General features: G+C 39.8%; 3 protein-coding genes across 5 annotated transcripts in view; all 3 read left to right on the top strand.

Moving 5' to 3' along the window:
- The first annotated feature begins 571 nt into the window (after positions 1-571).
- Positions 572-4,137, top strand: cfap161 (cilia and flagella associated protein 161). 2 transcript variants are annotated; one of them, XM_071500152.1, is made up of 8 exons: positions 572-761; positions 1,437-1,526; positions 1,634-1,851; positions 1,952-2,033; positions 2,680-2,715; positions 2,895-3,017; positions 3,197-3,270; positions 3,848-4,137. In XM_071500152.1, exons 1-8 carry the CDS (start codon positions 690-692, stop codon positions 4,029-4,031), a joined length of 879 nt encoding a protein of 292 aa, XP_071356253.1. In that variant the 5' UTR covers positions 572-689; the 3' UTR covers positions 4,032-4,137. The 2 variants fall into 2 exon arrangements, with proteins under 2 accessions (XP_071356253.1, XP_071356263.1); XM_071500162.1 differs by having other exon boundaries at positions 3,197-3,254; positions 3,848-4,024.
- A 1,162-nt stretch (positions 4,138-5,299) lies between these two features.
- On the top strand, positions 5,300-13,579 carry LOC139633942 (high affinity choline transporter 1-like). Of its 2 annotated transcripts, XM_071500068.1 has the most exons (9): positions 5,307-5,565; positions 8,117-8,306; positions 8,448-8,561; positions 10,290-10,445; positions 10,561-10,709; positions 10,896-11,036; positions 11,836-11,989; positions 12,396-12,613; positions 12,706-13,579. In XM_071500068.1, exons 2-9 carry the CDS (start codon positions 8,123-8,125, stop codon positions 13,219-13,221), a joined length of 1,632 nt encoding a protein of 543 aa, XP_071356169.1. In that variant the 5' UTR covers positions 5,307-5,565; positions 8,117-8,122; the 3' UTR covers positions 13,222-13,579. The 2 variants fall into 2 exon arrangements, with proteins under 2 accessions (XP_071356178.1, XP_071356169.1); XM_071500077.1 differs by lacking the exon at positions 8,448-8,561 and having other exon boundaries at positions 5,300-5,565.
- Positions 13,580-16,946: 3,367 nt separating this feature from the next.
- The window catches only part of igf1ra (insulin-like growth factor 1a receptor), a 78,068-nt gene continuing 75,273 nt past the window's right edge, over positions 16,947-19,741 (top strand). The window contains exon 1 of the mRNA XM_071500029.1: positions 16,947-18,227. Coding sequence (XP_071356130.1) covers positions 18,122-18,227 — 106 coding nt within the window. The 5' untranslated portion in view covers positions 16,947-18,121. The remainder of the gene's footprint in view (positions 18,228-19,741) is intronic.

The following is a 19,741-nucleotide window of genomic DNA, read 5'->3' as shown; positions in this document are numbered from 1 at the left end:
AATTTATGGCAGTTTTTTTAAAAAACTTAACTAGTTACTTTGATTTTACATACAAAACATCTAATCAGCTTATAAAACATGATGTGTTATTATAGATGAAAATGTCTGCACACCAACGCAGGTGTTTTCAGTTATGTGTCCAATTCATCCAGTTCAGGTTGGACTCTTGCAAAGCTTTTCTGGGGTTTAGGCTACGTGCGGTCAGCAAGCCCTGAAAGTCTTTTTAAAATCTTCTTTTATAGGATAATAACCTGTGCACACATAATATTATCTTGTATGCATAAGATTGAAAAAAGGCCCTGAAAAGGGTCATCTGACACAATGAGTACTTTGACTTTGGATTCTTCAATTAGATTTTGCTGGTAACACTTGTGTACTTTTCCTTAAGTAGAATTTGAGGTTATAAGTGTATTTGTACACTGTGGTATAGCGACTACTAAAAGGATGGTGAGAAGCAGAAAGAGCAGAAATACCTTCAGATCTTAGTGGCTCTAACACTGAGTATCAGTGACTGTACCAGCGCGCCCTCTCGCGACAATCAGCGAGAACTGACAGCAGACGAGACTTTGGGTTGGTTGTCGTTACCGTCAGTTACCTAGGAAACCACGACACAAAGCACACGTAAACACTAGATTAGCCTCTCTTATTAACTCATTGATACACAAATAGATGTCAGTATTATAGGCAGCATGGCTCATATGAGAACTTATCGCACAAATGTGAAAATCGGAAACTGGAATGAAGACCTGCGCCTGGAAGAGGTGTGTTTCCAAAACAAACTGTCAAGTTTGAGCTAGCTAAATGAATCTAAAGGCGCCCGTAGTTGCTTAGCGTGAACTCATCCTTGTTACAGTAAGGGCGCCACGATGTAAACATGACAGGTTTACACGTTTACACATATTATTTAGCCAACAAATGGGTGAAAATTGATCTAAAATGGCAATTTAGCCTGATTATTAGGCTAAGCATATATATATATATATATATAGATATAGATTGGTATCTTTGAAAACTGTGTGATCTTAGAGTATAAAATAGGGTCGTGAGGGTTTGAACTATAGAGTCTAAGGTTCGACACAGTTTGGCTGCATGGCATTCATTTGTAATGATTAACCCAGTAAGGATTAAGGGGTTAAATTGCAAATTGATTTACAAAGGCATTAAACAAAGACACAAGGACAAAGAAACGCTGTAGGGGTAATTTAGTGACAAAGACCAAGACAAAGGATAGAGGGCAAAATGTTATCATGTCACCACCTTATTTATCATTAATCCAAAATAATGGGTGTAGAGCAAGAAAGAAGATTGTACTAATAATTATCATCATCTTGTTAAAGTTTTTTTCTTTATGTTTTTTACTAGTATACAACCAGCAGTAGTGGGCTTGTGTGCATGTATTAAAAAAATACACATTGTATATGTTAATATTTTCCCAGGATGCAAAGAAAGAGTATCTGGAGAAGAAGAAGAGGGGTGAGCTTGCTGCCCAGAAAGTAGACTTCCTCAAACAGAACATTTTGAGACCGGTAAATTGCGTTTAATCTAATAAAGAGAACCATTAACAACAATAGTAATACACAATGATGATGGGGATGGTAATGACAGTGATGATGGTGTTTGTCCATGTGTGTAGGTGAATCTCTCTGTGACAAATGATGGAACATTGCACTTTGGGGATGTAGTAATGTTGCTGAACATGGGAGGAGAAAGCAGGGAGTGCAGCACAGTCAGCATTAATGCCGACATTAACAGTTTGATAAAGATTCCTTCACCCGGTATTCAAGCCCCATGTGGAATCAGTGCAGGAAGAAGTATTCAGCCCTGCACACGTACTGCGTTCATCATTACCAGGTACACAAACAAACACCCTTAAAACTACATCAACAGACACCTCAGCACACAAGGTAATATTCCCAGATGTAAACCTATAACACTGCTTGTGTGACCACAGTGTGGATGGCAGTCCGGAAGGCTCGACTTTGCTTTTTGAGAAGGCTTTTGCTCTGAAAACAACAAGTGGCTTTGCCAGGGGAGTGAGTGAAATTCAATACACACACAGACACACACACACAGACACACACACACACACACACACACCCTAACACCAGGTCTTAACCCTCAAACAGCCCTTTAAAATTGTTGCGTTCCAAATAGCACTTTAAGACTGAGTTCTATTTTGAAGGGGCTCTCCACAGAATTAACACATGGAAATCAGTTTGTATGTCACGAGGAGTGCCATGTGGCTTGTAAAAACAGTTGTGTAATATCCTTTGTGGCTCAGCAGGGATGTCTTTAAAGTCTACGAAAATTGCCCTGATGAAAGGTTATTATGGAACCAGGTTATCTCAGTTTGGTTTGGAGACTAAGTTACACATGGGTGGCGTAGAGCTTGAAAGAAGAGGGCATTTACCAGGAAGGACAGGACTAATGATAGATGCATCTGAGCTGCACAATAGGAAGTGTGATGATAGGGACTAAGCCTGTGGCCCCCTTGATTTAGATTTTTTTAATCTGTCTCCTCAGAATCCCCCAACTTTATGGAAGCGCAACATCAACATCTAATAACAGTAATGAGAGACTAAATGGTTAAACTAAGAGAGTATCATGTTATTATTAAACGAAAGGATTTTGTGTGCCACCTTGTGTGTTTAAATATCTTCTCTTCCCTTCTTTCCTCAGCTTTACTTGACAAGTGACCTACAAAGTTTTCAAAAGGTAGAAGACCATTGATGAGAATACATTATACTGAGCAACCAACAACTCTGATGAGATGTTTAAAAAAGTGCAAATGCAGAAATCTTGCATGCATACTTAAATGGCAAATGAAGCAGATATGTTTGGCCTTTTCACTAGATCTTCTACCATTGTTAATCTCATATTATTGTGACCTCAAGTGTGCAAAGAAGTCCCGCCTGCAAGAGGTGAACCTGGTTGATGATTGCTCCTTTCTGTCATGGTGGAAGATAGTGCACTTTGATCCCCAGGAGAGGCTCGAATATGAGGGTCAGCCTATCCCTGTAAGTCTTTACTGGAGATTTATGATTAACTGGTCTATTTGTTGCAACATCAGCATTTTCTGTTATTTAAATCGGTAACTGAACACAAAACAGTTTGTGTTTCTGTTGCTTTCTTTTACCTCTGTTACCTTGAGAATTTCTATGCAATTATCAATGGGCTTTTTTTTTCTTCTTGACAGGCTAATGTGAAGGTGCTGATCATACACTGCAAAACAAACCAGGCTCTTGCTGTTCTGGGTGATCAAATCCTTTGGTATTTTCCATTTTCCTGTGTTGAATGCAACACAAAGGCTTTTGATTTGTGCTGCTCATGACCAAAGCATGTCTGATGTCAATTTGGAGGTCCTTTGGAAAATTGGTGCAAATAATAGCTAAATGTTTAATATATACAAAGAGTAGTATCATGTTTCTGTAGCCCATGTGATATGGGTTATATTAACATGGTATCGTAACAAGCACAATATCATTTTACTGTCATGATTGTAATGTCAAATGAGGTCACAGCAACCTGAAAAGCTTATCTGTACTCCTAGTCATCTCCAAGGCAACTGTGTCTTGTAGTTTGACAAGAACCAGGTTTCTTAAACCAAACAATCAATCTGATGCACAGTATCTTAATAAAAAGAATCAGTTTCCTGTCAAAATATCACAGAAATACAACATGTAGACTCACTTCCATTGACACAGTCAAACTGCTAATTTAGTTACAGCCAGCTCTTCAAAGCCACTTGTTGTCAGAAGATGAGGGCCTCCAATATGGCAGCTTCAAGTCATGTTACAGCACAGGCATGTCTGCTGTTGCTCTGTAGGTAACAGTTGTGTTCCTGCAGGACCACATATGGCAAAGAGTATGAGGTGACGGCTCACACCTTCTTGGACTCCCACAAAGCTGAGCAGGACAAAAACCACTGGATACTGTGCACCTCTGACCCTGCAGGAGATGGGGTTGTACTTCTCAAGAACCCAGAGTCCATGGCTAACAACAAGGAACTTACACAGGCAACCCAAGACTAAATCTCACACAGTCCACTCTCATGTTGAAACATACAAATAGAGCAGACACATACTACTTCATTAACAATGCCTCAACCTTTTAAAATAAAGATTGTTGTTTTTTCCATTTTGGGTCACTGGTTTTGTTTTTTCTTGTGCAAAGAGATTCCAAGCTGGACTCCAACTTGGGTGTCATATGATACACACACGAACCAAGCCAACAGGAGGCTCAGTAGAAAGAAGCATTTGATATGTTTCTTCAAACATTTCCATTGTTCTAGTTAGGCAATAGCATAACAGCAAACTAAATGTGATACTGGATAGTAGTGGGATTAGGCCAGTCGTCTGTGAATTTGGAATTTCCCATGAAATAATATTTATTATAGTAGATATTCATGAGATAAAGGGGTGAGGTATGGGCTTTGCTATCACAAGTGCAATGAATTTAAGAAAAATGGATCTTAACAGTCTTCACCAGCTAACTTAACATTTCAATGTTTAAAACACAAAGAGGTGAAAAAATGAAGAAAATCTTCAGGTCATTTAGGCCATTTTTACTCTTGCCTCCTTATATGAAATGCTATTTCGCCTGGTGTTATATGACAGAGAACATGGTCTTATAGATTATTATAGACATTATTTGGTCTGGCATGATAAAGTAAATGTGTATAATGTTAACGAATGTTAGAAAACTTAAAATTTTTAGTGTAGCTGTGTCACTGTTGACTGTTACTCTTCTGCATTTCACCCTAATTTGAGGCACAATGGTTAAATTATTTTCTTGTGATACACCTACGACTTCATTATATAATTTAAAGTACACGACTTGAGCATAAGTTAATCATGTACTCTTTACAGTGCATGGTTGCGCAACATACATTCAGGTTGTGTTACCTTTCGGGCATCATGTGTCTACATAGTAAACGCAGTGAAATAAACATCAAAGCACACGGTGTTTAAAATTGACGTCATGTTTTTTTTTTTTCCCCCCACATGGTGTTGAGGACCACCACGTGTGTTTGGCCTGTCACCGGCTAAACTACATCATGTAAACACAATGTACACATGCACATACTACATCCTCTGTCATAGATAACGCACTACGGGGGCTTCTCCCTCTTCTTCTTCTTCTTCTTCTTTTTTTTTTTTTTTTTTTTAATTTATTACGCCCTCCTGTTCAGGACGCGTTCAAGTGAAAACGTCTGAACTGCACCGGTTTGCAACGTTTCACAACCTAATTTCAAACATGTCGCACTTAAAGTTACCCTTCCGGTGTTCGTTTCGTCTCAGCGTCGTCTGCAGCAGCAGCAGCATCATCATCATCAGCAGCAGCAGCAGCAGCAGCAGCTACCACAGGGTTTGCAGCGGCGGCACTTAAACGCATCACGTCGTCGCCGCTGTGTGAAAACGTTTCCGTACGTTTTGACAGCGCTGAACGCGACACGGGGAGTCACGTTTCAGAGGGAGACAACAATAGGGAAGAAGTGACCATCAGGGCAGTACCTCACCGGAGGCAGCAGATGTATGGAGGACGGGACGGCGACTCTCCTCAAAGGTACCTACACATTAGCCGCCACAGTGTGGAACACAATTATAATCTCATGGTTCAATCTTCTGATGCTGACAGGCTGGAAATCACACCGCGGTGAATAATATATCGAATTCGTTAAATTGAATTTGTTCAGCTTATCTGGTGGGTGTTAATATTTGGGGTTTTTTTTTTTTAATTTTTTTTTTTTTTTAATAAGAAATGATTCATGGCGGTTTAGATATAATGTTAGCTAAACGTGGGTTACTACCGGGGGGGGTCTGGCGAGCGGCTCCTTGCTAATATCAGCCCCACTGTGAGAACAGGCGCAGACATCTGAACCTGTCTACACCGGATAAAACCAATATTGGCCAATATTCATAACCACATCGGCAACAATGTAACGCTCCGTAGCCACTGATTGTGTCCTGCTCTGAGGAAACTGTGGCGTCTGACTTCCAGTTTATCTTAGAGGCTGACGGCATTTATGAGAGAAACGCTATTAAACCTGGTACACATGTTCTATAAATACCCCTGTATGATAACCTCCCTGCCCAGATGATGGAGACATGAATCTGGACCTGATCGGGGTTTCGTGGTGGTTCTGGGTTGATTCTGAACGCATTTACCCGTAAATTTGTTGGTTGTAGAGGATTTAACGCTCGATTACTATTAATTTCTCAGAGAAGGAAATATTTGAAGACCTGTGCCCCCCACTGTCACCTGTATATTAAATGAGAAAACTGCCTAAGGAAATATATCCAAGATGGGTTTTAATCAGTGGTGGAATGTAGGCGACATAATAAATTAAGCGGCGACAGTTTGGAGGTAGGCTTCCTGTAGTTGAGTCCTTACATTTAACGGATACGGTCTATTTCACCAACAGGAAATACAGAACATTTTTACTGCACTACCTTCATTTAACCACTATAGTTATATTGCTGATGTTACATACAAAACACGTGAGGCTCTTTATTACTCGATATGCTCAAATGTACAACAGATCCACCTCCAAATGGTGAAATGCTTCAAAGACACATCAGTGAGTGAATATTTTGAAGGAGTGAAAAGAGGTCATTCTGCCTGTATCAAGTTAAAATAATGAGTACTTTTACCTCTGATATTTTTAATATACCACTTGAAGTATCAGTAGGATTACTACAGAATTTTTGATACAAGACTTTTACTTGTGATGGATTATTTTTACATTGTGACATTGATATTTTACACGAGTAAAGAATCTAGATAACGGTTTATTTGGCACCCTGATTTAACTGGTGTTAAATGTACCAAAATGTCAGATGATACATCTTTACATCTTAGTGGTTAGTCAGAGGAAGGAATCTGGATCAATAAATGATGACAGACCTAATGAGGGTTTTTACCAAGATTGGTACTAATTATGCATAGTTTATAAAACTTAAGCATAATTTATAATGACCATCCCTTCTGGTGCTTGTACTCAAATGAAATCAAACACTAGACTGACAATAAGCATTTAATGCATTACTATTTAACTCTACTACTTTGGTAACATAATTAAGATGATACAATGTGAGTGAAAGAACTAAGCAAGGTAAATGGAATTATAACATAATCCCTTTGGTGATAACATTTTTGAAATATTTAGATTTTTCACAGTTAACTGCTCAACAATGTTTCTACAAGTCTACAAGAACAAGTAGTTCTTTTAAGGAAATTGTTCTGGAAATAAACAGCTGGTGAACTCAAAATAAAATGTCTCAGAGCTTTATTCCCTACAATTAGTGCTAGATTACATCGCTCTTTCCAGGAAACTGCCAATGAACTTATGAGGAAATTGAAGACCCACAATTTTAAATAAACAATTCAAAATAAGTTTATATTTCCCAACATGAAGGCTTACATGTTGTTTGAAAGCCTTCTCTACACTGCTTGGAAAACAGCTCTGGTGGAGAAAAACTGATTCAAGTGGAAAAATACTGGATCTAAAAGTACTGGAACCAGCCTTAAGAAACTTGTGCGTTTTCAAGTAAAGAATCCAAACTCCCTGCGGGTTGCTAAAAGTCAAATTCCTTGAAAAAATACAGGGGGCATGACACCAGGGTCCTCACAGGTTGCCTGGCTACATGCTTTTTATCTATGTGGAGCATCCCTGGGTGATACGCCCCTGTGAATTGTTAAGGTTATGCTACAATCTTGATCTTACAATGAGAAACAGGGTGCATTAAGGTTTAGCTGACACTTGGTTGTTATCCTAGAAGAAGTTATACAGTCAGTGATTGTTCATAGTGTGCTGTATAGCGGATGGGTGGGAGAGGCCTTGACCGTGCCTATTCACAGCCAGTGAAGGTCAAGTTGAGACTTAGTTGGCCGAAAAAGGGCTTATCGCTTTATGCCATGGTGCTTCCTGGAGAAGACAAAAGACAATAGCACTAATTCTCATCGTGGGTTGTTATCCAGCCCCAGCATTAAACATCTGACTCCTGTTAAAGTAGCAACAGCTGCTTTTTTGTTTTAACGTGTGTGTGCTTCTTGTGTTTTATATGATATACACTGTAAGTCAGTGCAATTGATGGACTGTGCATTGTGTAACCAGACAATCATGGCGGTGGATGTCCCTGGACTGGTGGCTGTTGTGGTTTTTTATCTTGTCATCCTGGTAATTGGGATCTGGGCATCTCGTAAATCCAAGAAAGTGGAGAAGACATGTGCTGGAAACAAGAGCGAAGTCACCATTGTTGGTGGCCGCAACATCAGCGTCCTAGTCGGGGTTTTCACCATGACAGGTATAAGCTTTCTTTTAATGTCCTTTATGCATGTCCTTGTCCTTGGTGCTTGACATGTGTTCCTTCATGGATGTGTTCTATGCGCCTTTCTATCTTCTCTGTTACTCCAGACTTCACTTGTTTTCTTTGCTCTGCTTTCAGCAACATGGGTTGGTGGAGGTTATATTATGGGAACTGCTGAGGCTGTTTATTCTCCCACTCAAGGGCTCATCTGGGCTATGGGCCCTCCTGCATATCTTATCAATTTTCTTCTGGGTAAGTAGCTGAAAGCCATGATGCCTGTGCATAATGTCACACAAGAGAGGAAGAGGTCATAGTTATTGTATAAAATTACAAAAGACAAACATGATTAGTAGCCTATCCTGCTCCAAAAATGTATGTGACATTTGAGCCTCTTCTTGTTTTGGGTGAGTAGTAGCACTCTGGTGTTATATTTTCAGCCTTGCATACTCAAGTGTCACAGGATGTGATACCTCACTCATGCTTTTGAGTGTGTGTGTGTGCGTGTGTCATAGTATTTGCTCATACTCTTCAACAACAGTTTAGCCTAGAGGACACCAGAGGTCATACAGGAACAATTTATTGGGCATACATTCCTATAAATGAATGTGGCTGCGAATAGCTGATATGGTCTCAGCATTGAGTGTAATGACACGTTTGATGACACACACACACACAAAAACAAAACTGACACCTGAAAATAAGATTTGTGGCAGACAGAAAGCAGATAACTGAAGACCTGAGAGCTTTTTTTTTTAGTTTTTTTTGTTTGCACACACATACATACACACACACACACACCTACCCTTCCCCTCACATACATACACACATACTAATGATTAATGACTATAGAGCGACTATAAATGTAGATATGGTTAGTTATTGTTAATGTTACTGAGTTTTGTTTTAAATATGTGTGTTGGCTAATGTCACAACTGCACACAATGCTGCTCAGACCTCAGACTTATCTGAAGATCCATCACAAAAAAAGATCTGATGAAGCAGATGTCAGATCAAGTGTGCAGCTGCCATGGTGACTCTGCATTCAGCAGAAGTGGGCCTAAAGCAAAACACAGGATTTCATCCTTTCATGGCATTTACCTGCTCACCTTTCTTTGGTGATTTGTGGGCTTTCATCTATCCCAGCATGCACCAGACAAGACGCAGGGTACACGCAAAGATGATTGACGGAGAGTCGAGCAGAGTCCAGCTGAAATGGATGTGTGCCAGGCAAGACAGCTAATTTAGATTCTTCACATATTGGAATAAACAAACTCACACAAATTAAATGCCAAATATAGGCCATTAAAATGCTTTTACTGCTGAAGAAAGAAAACACAGTTTTGTTCCCTGTTGTTGCATCCAAAGCAGCATAAATCTGTATTTTAACCTACAAGACTAATTAATAATCCACAGATGTATTGCGCCAAAGGGTTTTTCATTATTGAATTAATTTTCCTCAAAGCTATATTTCCCTTGGTTGCCATGTAAAAGAGAGAAACTTTAGAAAGCATGTACAAGTCACTGCACTGAAAATGAAGCAGCAGATACTATCCTCAGTGGGATTTATTGTAGCCAGTTCAGGGCATACAGAGCACATTAAGCTATCATCTGACGCAAAAACAAGCACATCTCCTATAAACAACATACAATTTTGCTGAATTAAAAAAGTGTATGTGCATTATAAGAGATATCTAGTTTTGTGTCATTGAAGATTAGGAAAAACAGACAGTCACATTTGTGAATCTGGATCCAGTGAATTGTTGCTTAAAAAAAGACTTTGTCTTATAAATAAAATAAAATTTTTGAATTCAAACTGTTCCTGATTGTTTTTCTTGTAAACTCTTTTGACAAATTGATTAACTGACTTACTGTTTCATCTTTAACATCTTTAATGTTATCTTTAAATCATCAGCTTTTTTTTTTTTTTTTTTTTATCACAAAACTGTTTTTTTATTTTCTTTGTATACTCTGTATCTTAAGGAGGGTTGTTTTTCGCGAAACCAATGAGGTCGAAACGCTACGTGACCATGTTGGACCCGTTTCAGCATCGCTATGGCAACATGTTCACTGCAACACTACTGCTTCCTGCTTTGGTCAGTGATATTTTGTGGGTCGCCTGCATCCTAGCTGCTCTAGGTAAGTAACTCCTTGCATACAAGTCTTTGTGCCTTTACATGACAACTTCAACATGAAATCATCAAATTACATTTTTGTTTACCGTCTCTGATTGACATTTCTGTCTGATATCCAGGAGGAACGATGAGCATAATTCTTGGGTTGTCGTCTGCCCTCTCCATCGTTATCTCGGCGGCTGTCTCCATCATCTATACATTTCTAGGGGGTCTCTACTCTGTTGCATATACTGATATCATCCAGCTTTGCTTCATCTTTGTCAGTATGGTAAGGAACAGAGGATGCTCAGAGGGAGGGGAATGTAGAGAGAGAGAGGTTGGAGGGAATGCGACAGAAATAAATGGACTTTAATGAGATAGATAAATACATTCATTAAGAAATCTGAGTAATTCAATGGATGGCTTGTCCCCACTTGATATAATTACTGTTTCTTTTTTTTTTTCTCTGTTTCAGTGGCTCTGTATTCCTTTTGTAATACTCAGTCCTGCAGTTACTGAGAACTCAGCCCACCTCAACCAAACAAATGACAACTCATGGACAGGACAACTGGAGCTGGCAGATGCAGGAAAATGGGCAGATGACATGCTGTTATTGGTTAGATATTAAAATTGATTTTCTATCACTGTGTGTGTGTGTGCTGGAGTTAGGTGACTGAAGCACCTCATCCTTAGATGCATTATTACATTACACATGCAACCACTTAGTGCATACATTCTGGTCTACATTCAGGAAAACCTGTAAATCATCACTGGAGCCTTTCAGTCATGGACAATTCTGGACAATATTTAAACAAAAAAACAGCATGCATAACATCTGTTCGAGTTATTTATGTGCGACAACATTGTCAGCACTTAACTGTAGGACTTGTTATGCCCCATGCACCTTTGTATGATGTTTTGTATCTGCTGGCAGCTGATTAATTACAGCTCAGGTCAGGTACAAGGTAATGCTGAAAATGAATGGCAAGGTATTAAATGTGTAAATGTCAATACCAGAAGTGAAATCAACTGCTCTCAAATGGAAAATCTGGTGCATCTAGTGAACAGACCTTTTTCACACCAGAAATTCTTGTCTTGACTTGTCACAGTAGGAAAAGCACCGGAGTTACAAATAACAATGATGGCTCTGTTCTGTTAAAGAGCCTCACTAAGCCATGACAGTGGGACAATGAGCGAGCACAAATGACACCAGGATCCTGAACCTGAAGCAGCTAATTGGAACTCAGCCATTCTACTGTTAAATATAATACATCCATTATTATTCATGTAATTAGATAAATCTGTGTTTGACCAGTTGAACGTTCTGCTGTGAGAAAGGTCTATTTGGTGAACTGCATGAAATGCCAAGTTGTTTGCTGACAAAGCTTGTGTTTTTTTGTGCATATATGTTGTAGGCTTTAGGGGGACTGGCCTATCAAGCTCTGTACCAGAGGATCCTCTCTGCATCCTCCTCGGCTCAGGCTCAGGTCACCTGTTTTGCTGCTGCTGGGACAGTTTTTATTATGGGAATCCCCTCAGTCATCATTGGAGCAGTGGCTGCCTCTGCAGGTACACATGAATGCAGTGCATTCGCATGTTCAGTTAGACAGCATGTTCTAACAGTTTGGACCCACTACTATGATAAATGGAATGGGATGTGTGGTGGCTAATCAATCAAAGTTATGTTAGGGTAATACAACCTCAGTTGCATTTGTATGTGTGTGTGAGAGGTTTTTTATGAGCATTTGCATAGCTGCTTATTGTTAGCATATCTTACTGATTATGCATGGACATAATGAATTGCTATTTTGAGATATTTTGCTTCCTTCCCCAGTGCTTGAGTTTTTATTTTAATTTTTTTGACCCCATCTTAAAACACTTCTTCCCCTCCTATTATTTCTTTTCCTCTCGCACCTGTCTGTCTCTATCTCTACCTCTATATCTCCTCTTCTCTCTTCCTCTCCTTTTCTCAAAGACTGGAACCAGACAGCGTATGGTCTACCCCCTCCTTTCGAACGAGGGGAGGCAGGGAAGATCCTGCCGCTGGCCCTGCAATACCTCACACCCCCCTGGGTCTCAGTGTTAGGCATTGGTTCTGTGGCTGCAGCAGTTATGTCCTCCATGGACTCTGTGCTGCTGTCCTCAGCATCCATGTTTACACAAAACATTTACAAGACAACTTTGAGGAAGCAGGTGTGTGTGCGAGTGTGTGTGCGTGTGTGTTTGGTCCAGCATTAAGCAAAGTAACTCAATTTTTATTGTCCTTTGCCTCTCTCTCCCTGCAGGCCACGGAGCGGGAGCTGCAGTGGGTGATCCGTGTTAGCGTGCTGCTGGTGGGCCTGGCAGGCACAGGCCTGGCCTTTGGTGACAACAGTGTGCTCGCTTTCTGGCTGGTAAGCAGCGACCTCCTCTACTGTGTGGTCTTCCCACAGCTCATCTGTGTGCTCCACTACCGCTACGTTAATACCTACGGTGCTATGAGCGGTTACGTAGTTGGGCTGCTGCTGCGTGGGTTGAGCGGGGAGCCAGTGCTCGGGATCCCTCCTGTCCTGCTGTATCCTGGCTGGAGGGAGGAGAACGGAGTTATCAGACAGTACTTTCCCTACAGGACTCTGGCCATGCTTTCCTCTGTGATATGTATTATTACAGTGTCCTGGCTGGTGGAGCTAGGCTTCTGTCACCAATTAATTCCTCAGTCCTGGGATTTACTGGGGGTTTTTGAAGAGAAAACAGATGAAGAGGAGGATGAAGAACCTCTTCCTCGGGAGAAAAAGAGCAGTATCCTTAATACAAAATTCTAGTCTTAAGTTCAGTACATCCTCAGCTGTAGTATACCCAAACCTTTTTTATGCAAATTCCTACCAACCACCTTCTCTGCACAGACTCTTTATGCACAATTTTACACGTACAGTATACTACACGTGTTAAATACTGATTTATATATGCTTTACATGCACCAAACTTTGACCAGCAGTATGTTGAGAGTGATTCAGGGAGGCAGTCAAAAAATGGTGTCTCCATTAACAGAACAGGATTAAGGCCACATATGAAGACCTCGAAATTCTGATGTTAATGTCAGGATTACATTTTTTCCACATGGTTGTAATGTTTTGTGATTGCAAGTGTTCATTAAAAAAAAGATATATGTCTCTGATCTTAGCATCTGATGGCATCTGTGTCTTTATGTGTTTGTACTGTAACCATTATTTAAATGGCTGTGCACAGAGTACAGTGCCAGACCTTTTGCTGCTTTCACCTTAGAGGGATGATCTGAACTTATGCTCCAATAACATTTAACATACAGTATGCTACTGAGTACAATGCATCTGCAGTGCAGCATTTACAGCAGCAGAGGGCGCCACCTAATCACTGAAAGGAATTAAACTGCCTGAACCAGTGTGGATCTCATGAGATCCCCCCCTTCCCATCCCACACAAAAAGAAAGAAAAAAGACTACAACAAAAAACAAAATTCACAAAACTGCCGTATGAAAAAAAGTAAAAAAAAAAAAAAAAAAAAAAAAAATGGCGTCACTGAATTGTCGCCCATTTTTACTACGAGGGGAGAGGCTGTTCTGTTTCTTACACTTGCTTGGCCGCTCACCTCACCTCAGCAACATACCAGAGGATTTTCCAGCACAGTTCCCATTTGACTGATGACTTTATTGCGCAAATGTGAGTATTACCTAAACCAGCTTAAACTTAAAGTTATTTTTATTAACACCACACAATTTATGTTTCAAATGCCGCATATTCGCTGCCTTTTGGTAAAAGTATTTGTTAATTTTGTAATTAAGCTTTCAAACCATTAAATGTAAATAAACAAGTAAAAGGACTCGTTTGACGTACTGTAAAGCCTTTGTGATAAAATTTAAAATGCAAGTAGGCCTAATATTAGAAAAGAACGTGTTAACATCTCTTTTAGTGTGTTTATAATTCACTATATATTTACTAATGTACAGAATGTCGGTAGGAGAACTCACCAAGTCATCTAATTCAGGAAATGATAGAGTATTTGTTATGGTTATGTCAGAATCGTGAAACCGCCTCAATTTCCCGATGGTAATGTACGTTCATGACAATTTTGAAAGCCGTTTTTAATAATAAAAATCGTGAGGAAATCTTCCCAACAAATGTTTGGGGGAGTCTCAAAAATAATAAGACAACACGATTTTGTGATCTGAAATGAAAAGATTGAGACATTTCTGGTGATCTCGGCCAGGACGGTTTTGTCCTATTACAGTGTGATTTTTGAGCGACACCATGAACCTGCAACGGGATCAAACGAGCCTCCGAGTGAATCGCGGCGCCCATTGCGCAGCGCATGTATGGGATGAATGGACGGTAAAGGCACCGTCGGCGGTCCCCTCCTGAGGAAAGCTCCATGCCACATTTTACTCTGGGCCCGTGACGAGGGTGTTGAGTGTAACTATGGTACAGCTCCGGTGCATAAAATAGACCTCATGTTATAGGAGGTTTGACCGTGGTCCTGTTCGCTCCAGAGCAATATAAATAAATAAATCAAATTAAAGACAAGGAGGTGAATAATTATTTTCCCACTACTGCAGTAACTTCATTGTTAGGTTAAAGTTGGAATAATGATATATTTCCATGTTGTTGTTAAAGCGCCATTAAAATAAACTTTGTGCCTTTGCAACTGCAAAAGTCCTAATTTGAGATCATGTCCAAGTCGATTATTTATTGCAGACAAAGTTGTAAGTAATTTGCAACAAGACACATCCACAGTTTGAGGAGTGATAAACATTGAAGGTCGACTCCTTGCTAATTTTGGGTGAAGGAACCTAGAATAAACGCACAGTTGGCCCTGAAACATAAAAATCACAAACACACACAGCATGAAATAAACAGTTGAATTCAAAGTCATTTTCATCTCTATAACCACCTATATTTACAGAAGAAATCTAAGGACGGTGAGTTATGATTACTAAGCTGTGGTTAACCCCTCAGTTTGTCTAATGCATGATGGTGCTGTATCATCTTCTCTCCGGAGGTAAATAGAAGCTTATTTCAGTCCCTGCAACAGCCATCGTGTTTATTCATTCAAAGGGCTCCTCACTTATTTTGTTGCCTCCTGAACTTAGTCTCACATGAACAAAAAATGTCGTAATATAACACAGTTATGTTCAAACTGAATTGTTATTGAGGATTTTTTTGTTGATTTTTTCTTTTGACATTTCTGTCAAAAAAAAAAAAAAAAGAAAAAGAAATTATTAGCTCATTTGAAAGAATAATAGACAATATTGTATGTGGACAAAAGTCAAGTCCAAATTCTTTAGGGTGAAACTCTCACACTCATTGTAAACAATGTAAACATGTACCTCTCCAACACAAAGTTATTCAGTCAACAAAGAACAGCCTTGGAAGAAACTAATCATAGTTAGCATGGTCTGGATTTTCCAATGTTACATTTTGTTTCAACAGTAACTTACTACAGTGGAACAGGATGTGACAGCTTTCATCTTTTTGTAAAATACTTCTGTCCTCACCAGCTGAAACCTCTCAAGTTTAAAAGTTTAGTCAATTTTGGAAGGGGGACTAAATGAATTGGCTAGGAGATCCCTGCTGGCCTCTCACATGTTTTGCCAACACATTTTGCCCAGAGTCCCAGAAATCAAACAGTTTACCAATATAATATGATAATATGTTACCAGCAATACACAGGTCTGTATGTCCGCGAGTGGTGGATACTTGAATTAAAACACAGACACAGATCTGTCTGAGATTTGAAGTCTTGTAAACTATTATGTATTATGATAATAAAAACTACATTTTGACACAGCATGCAAACAGTATTTGTTTAAATATATTATAAATATACCAAAATGTGACCATCTCAGTTTCTGCCTCACAGACAGCATGGTGCCTCAGGGGTCCCACATCACTTAAGACAGTGTCTTAGAATTAAGGCTTTCTTATTTCCTAGCTGGGACCAGTTTCTCAAAAATGATTTGTGACTTACTTACATGCAAATGGTGGGTGACATCTGGCCTACAAAAGCTTTTCTGTCACAAAATTGCAAATATAAATGTACGAGTCCTGTCAAATGTGTCGACATTAATGTGAGAAGAAGGTATCTCATGTTGCAGATTGCTATTTGAATGTTTCAAATTAGTTGAAACTGGGCCCCAGGTAGTCAACTTGTGACCCCTTGTGAGGGTCCTGACCCTCAGGTTGAGAACCACTTATTTAGTTAGGTAAGTTTGGTGTTACAGGCAAAACTGTGGTCAACTTTACAGCCACCACTTTTTCTCTTCCACCAAATATTGAGACACTATCTGTGATCTAACAATCGGTACTCATGATATATCACAATACACGAAAGAACTTCTCTGCTCCAGACGTGGGATTCATCCACAGGTCCTGAGCAACATGAAGATGTGTTTTCCTCTGCTAAAGGTATAGACTATTGACGGTCGGTTATATAACTTGGAATAAAGCTATACCAACACAGCTTTTAGAACACACGCAGTCGGCGGTGTGCGCGGTGATGTATGTGCGTCGTTTGGGGGGTGTCGTTGGATTTGAGGATCCCTGGGCTTGAATCCACTCCGGTTTTTCCGCCCTGCCGCCGGCCACCTTATCTGTAGCACTATGTGTTTCTGTGTGAGAGAAGCCGACTCTTGTTTACAGCAGAGATTCCACGGAGGAGCGGAGACCCACAGCCTGCTCTAACCGAGGGCGAACCGTAGGATTTCAGCCTCTGGATATACGCGCACCGGGAGTTTAAGTTCTCTCTCTCTCTCTCTTCTTTTTTTTTGTGAGGATAAAGGCAAAACAAGAAACACGCTTAAAGGGCAACTCCTTGGACATATTCTCCCTCCCACCCCTAGCCGAGGTCGTCTAGCTGGAGAGCTGGAGACCCATTCTCTTGCGTGGCACAAGTCTGGTATTTTCTTTCAGCTGCAAAATCCCGACTGACGGCAGAGATAAGTCCGACCCGAGGAGCTGGAAAATTGGTTTAAAAAGCGACTTCTGTCTGTGGGCCGGGTCTGCTTGCTGAGGATCGAGAGCCTGTTCTGGCTGAATGGCATAGGCAAAAAAAAAAGGTTTTTCATTCATTTTTCAACCTCCCAGCCACCACCCCTGTGGATCTGGACGTGTTTTCTGCCCCCCCCCCTCCCTCCTCCTCCTCCCCTCATCCACAGCCATTCACACGGGGGATTCTTGCGAGCGACACTGGCTTAATTTATTATGGTGGTGGAGGCTACCAATAATAACATTTAGTCTGATATTTTCATTGTTATTACCAGGCCTGATCGCACTGTACGCGCACTCCGCTGTTTTCAAGAGATGGAGACTGAAGATGGGGATTACCATCATTTATCCAGTGAAATCACTGGCATGTGTGCCATACCAGCCGACGTCAAAGTATCCTGTGATTGGCAAAAATAGCAGACTGTTTTTGTATTTTTTTTTTTCTAAGAAATCCCCAGTCATAACACTTTATAAACATTTATTTAGTTGTTCTTTTTAAAAAGCCTGGTAGACAAGCAACCACGTATTTGCAGGCTACCACAGAGTAGCCTTTTGGGCTACAGACACATTCATTTTTCCCCCTTTTTTTTTTTTTTTTTTTTTCATATTAAGGCTCTTCTCAGAAGCCGGTGTGTACAACCTTATCATTTATATTACACACTCGTCCTCGCCTTTTTTATTTATTTATTTTTCGGGGAGGAGAATAATGTTCAGGAACATGAGATCTGACTCACCGATGGGTAGCCCGACCTTGTTTTGGGGTTTGATGCTGTCTGTCTTCGCTATCTGCATGTGGTCAACATATGGAGAGAGTAAGTATACATTATAATATTTTTGTTCCAGTTTATTGGTTGAGTAGGGGCAAGCCTTGATACAGAAAGTTATTCTGCAGCCCAATTTAATCGTTTGTAAATCAGTCTTTTGCTGGCTGGTGGGGAATGATGTAAAATGTTTATTTATTTAATGTATGTATTTGATGTTGTTTAAATAAGGGGAATACCTGTTGTTCCCCTTATTCAAAAAAAAAAAAAAAAAAAAAAAAAAAGGGGGAGGGGGGGGGGTACCTGTTATTTTAGGACAAACCTGGGAATCTTATAGCACAGCCTGTTACTTACATTAGCTGAAGAAGACCATGTGGTCCGGCTGCCGTCACTTCACCAGGAATCTGCTTCATCCTAAACAATATCCCCTCATTTGCTGAAGCAGCGCTGCTTATTTAGAAAAACAGGGAAAGATACAAGGCACATGTCGCCATAATCTTCACGGCAGACATCCAGAAAGCGGAGGATGAATCCAGGGACCAGAGCTGAAGGTTACTACGACCATGTGGCCATTTTGCATTTCGTAGTGTGGCGTCGCTGCGCATGAACAACCTAAATCAGATAAACCTTAGATTCCACACAGTCATAAAAACAAAAAACAAAAAAAAAAAAAAAAAAAAAAACCACACACAAATAGGAGGAAAATAATATGCTTCAGTCGATTATCATTATAGATGGTAAAATAAAATATTGTGGGCGATGTTTTATCTGTAGTCCTTGTTTCAATTACAGTTACCTATGATAATCTATACAGCTCTGTGAAACTTTAAATACAGGTTCACCTGAGTTCACACCACTCTCTTTCACACCGATGGCACACTCGAAATTATAGAAATAATGTAGAAGAAATGTTAAAACTTTTCAATTTTCTCTCCACAATACATTAAAATGTATACCAATAAACCTGAAAAAAAAAAACTTGCTCAGGAGTAGGTCAGGGTGATTTTTTTAATTTAATTTTTATTTTGAAAGTTTAAGTTTAAAGTTTCCCTCTCTTTACTTTTGAGTGTTTTATACACATTAGCAACCTCAAAATTAAGCCTGTGTTAATAATCTCTCAAAGTATCTGCCTTATAATCGTGTTTTGTTTTGTGGTTTGAATTTCAGACTGGGCTCATAAATGCTTTAACAAGTAAAGTTTTCTCATCTAATCTCAAGTGATCCAGCCTTATCTAATCCACTGTAAACAAAAGAGCAGCTGCTGCCAGAATAGAACAACCTGGAATCGATGACAGTCTCTTCTCTTTTTATTAGATATTATATACAGCCTTCAGAATCATTTCTGTAACTGCGTGGCAGTGATGTGAGAGGCTTTTCAGTGGGAACTCTGTGAATACCGTGTTGGACAAAGATGATACCTAATCTGTCTTTCAAAAACTTTAGACCAACACCAACTGGATCAAAGAGATGATTTAGCAAATTCCTGTTTTTTTTGTTTGTGAACTAAATATTTAACATACAAAGTAAAATATAGTGATACGTTATATGAAGTTTCCTAGTTTAAA

The sequence above is a fragment of the Trachinotus anak genome, unplaced genomic scaffold, assembly GCF_046630095.1.
Source record: "Trachinotus anak isolate AG129_WGS33_773 ecotype Australia unplaced genomic scaffold, CSIRO_AGI_Tana_v1 ptg000002l, whole genome shotgun sequence".
Taxonomy (NCBI): domain Eukaryota; kingdom Metazoa; phylum Chordata; class Actinopteri; order Carangiformes; family Carangidae; genus Trachinotus; species Trachinotus anak.
The sequence above is the reverse complement of the archived record's forward strand: the minus strand, read 5'-3'. Positions and strand labels throughout refer to the sequence as shown.

Excerpts from the sequence above, each read along its gene's own strand:
- LOC139633942 (XM_071500068.1), top strand. The coding sequence starts at position 8,123 with ATGGCGGTGGATGTCCCTGGACTGGTGGCTGTTGTGGTTTTTTATCTT. Across the intron at positions 8,307-8,447 it reads CGGGGTTTTCACCATGACAG|CAACATGGGTTGGTGGAGGT; the intron begins GTATAAGCTTTC and ends CTCTGCTTTCAG. Across the intron at positions 10,710-10,895 it reads GCTTCATCTTTGTCAGTATG|TGGCTCTGTATTCCTTTTGT; the intron begins GTAAGGAACAGA and ends TCTCTGTTTCAG.
- cfap161 (XM_071500152.1), top strand. The coding sequence starts at position 690 with ATGGCTCATATGAGAACTTATCGCACAAATGTGAAAATCGGAAACTGG. Across the intron at positions 1,527-1,633 it reads AACAGAACATTTTGAGACCG|GTGAATCTCTCTGTGACAAA; the intron begins GTAAATTGCGTT and ends CCATGTGTGTAG. Across the intron at positions 3,271-3,847 it reads CTGGGTGATCAAATCCTTTG|GACCACATATGGCAAAGAGT; the intron begins GTATTTTCCATT and ends GTGTTCCTGCAG.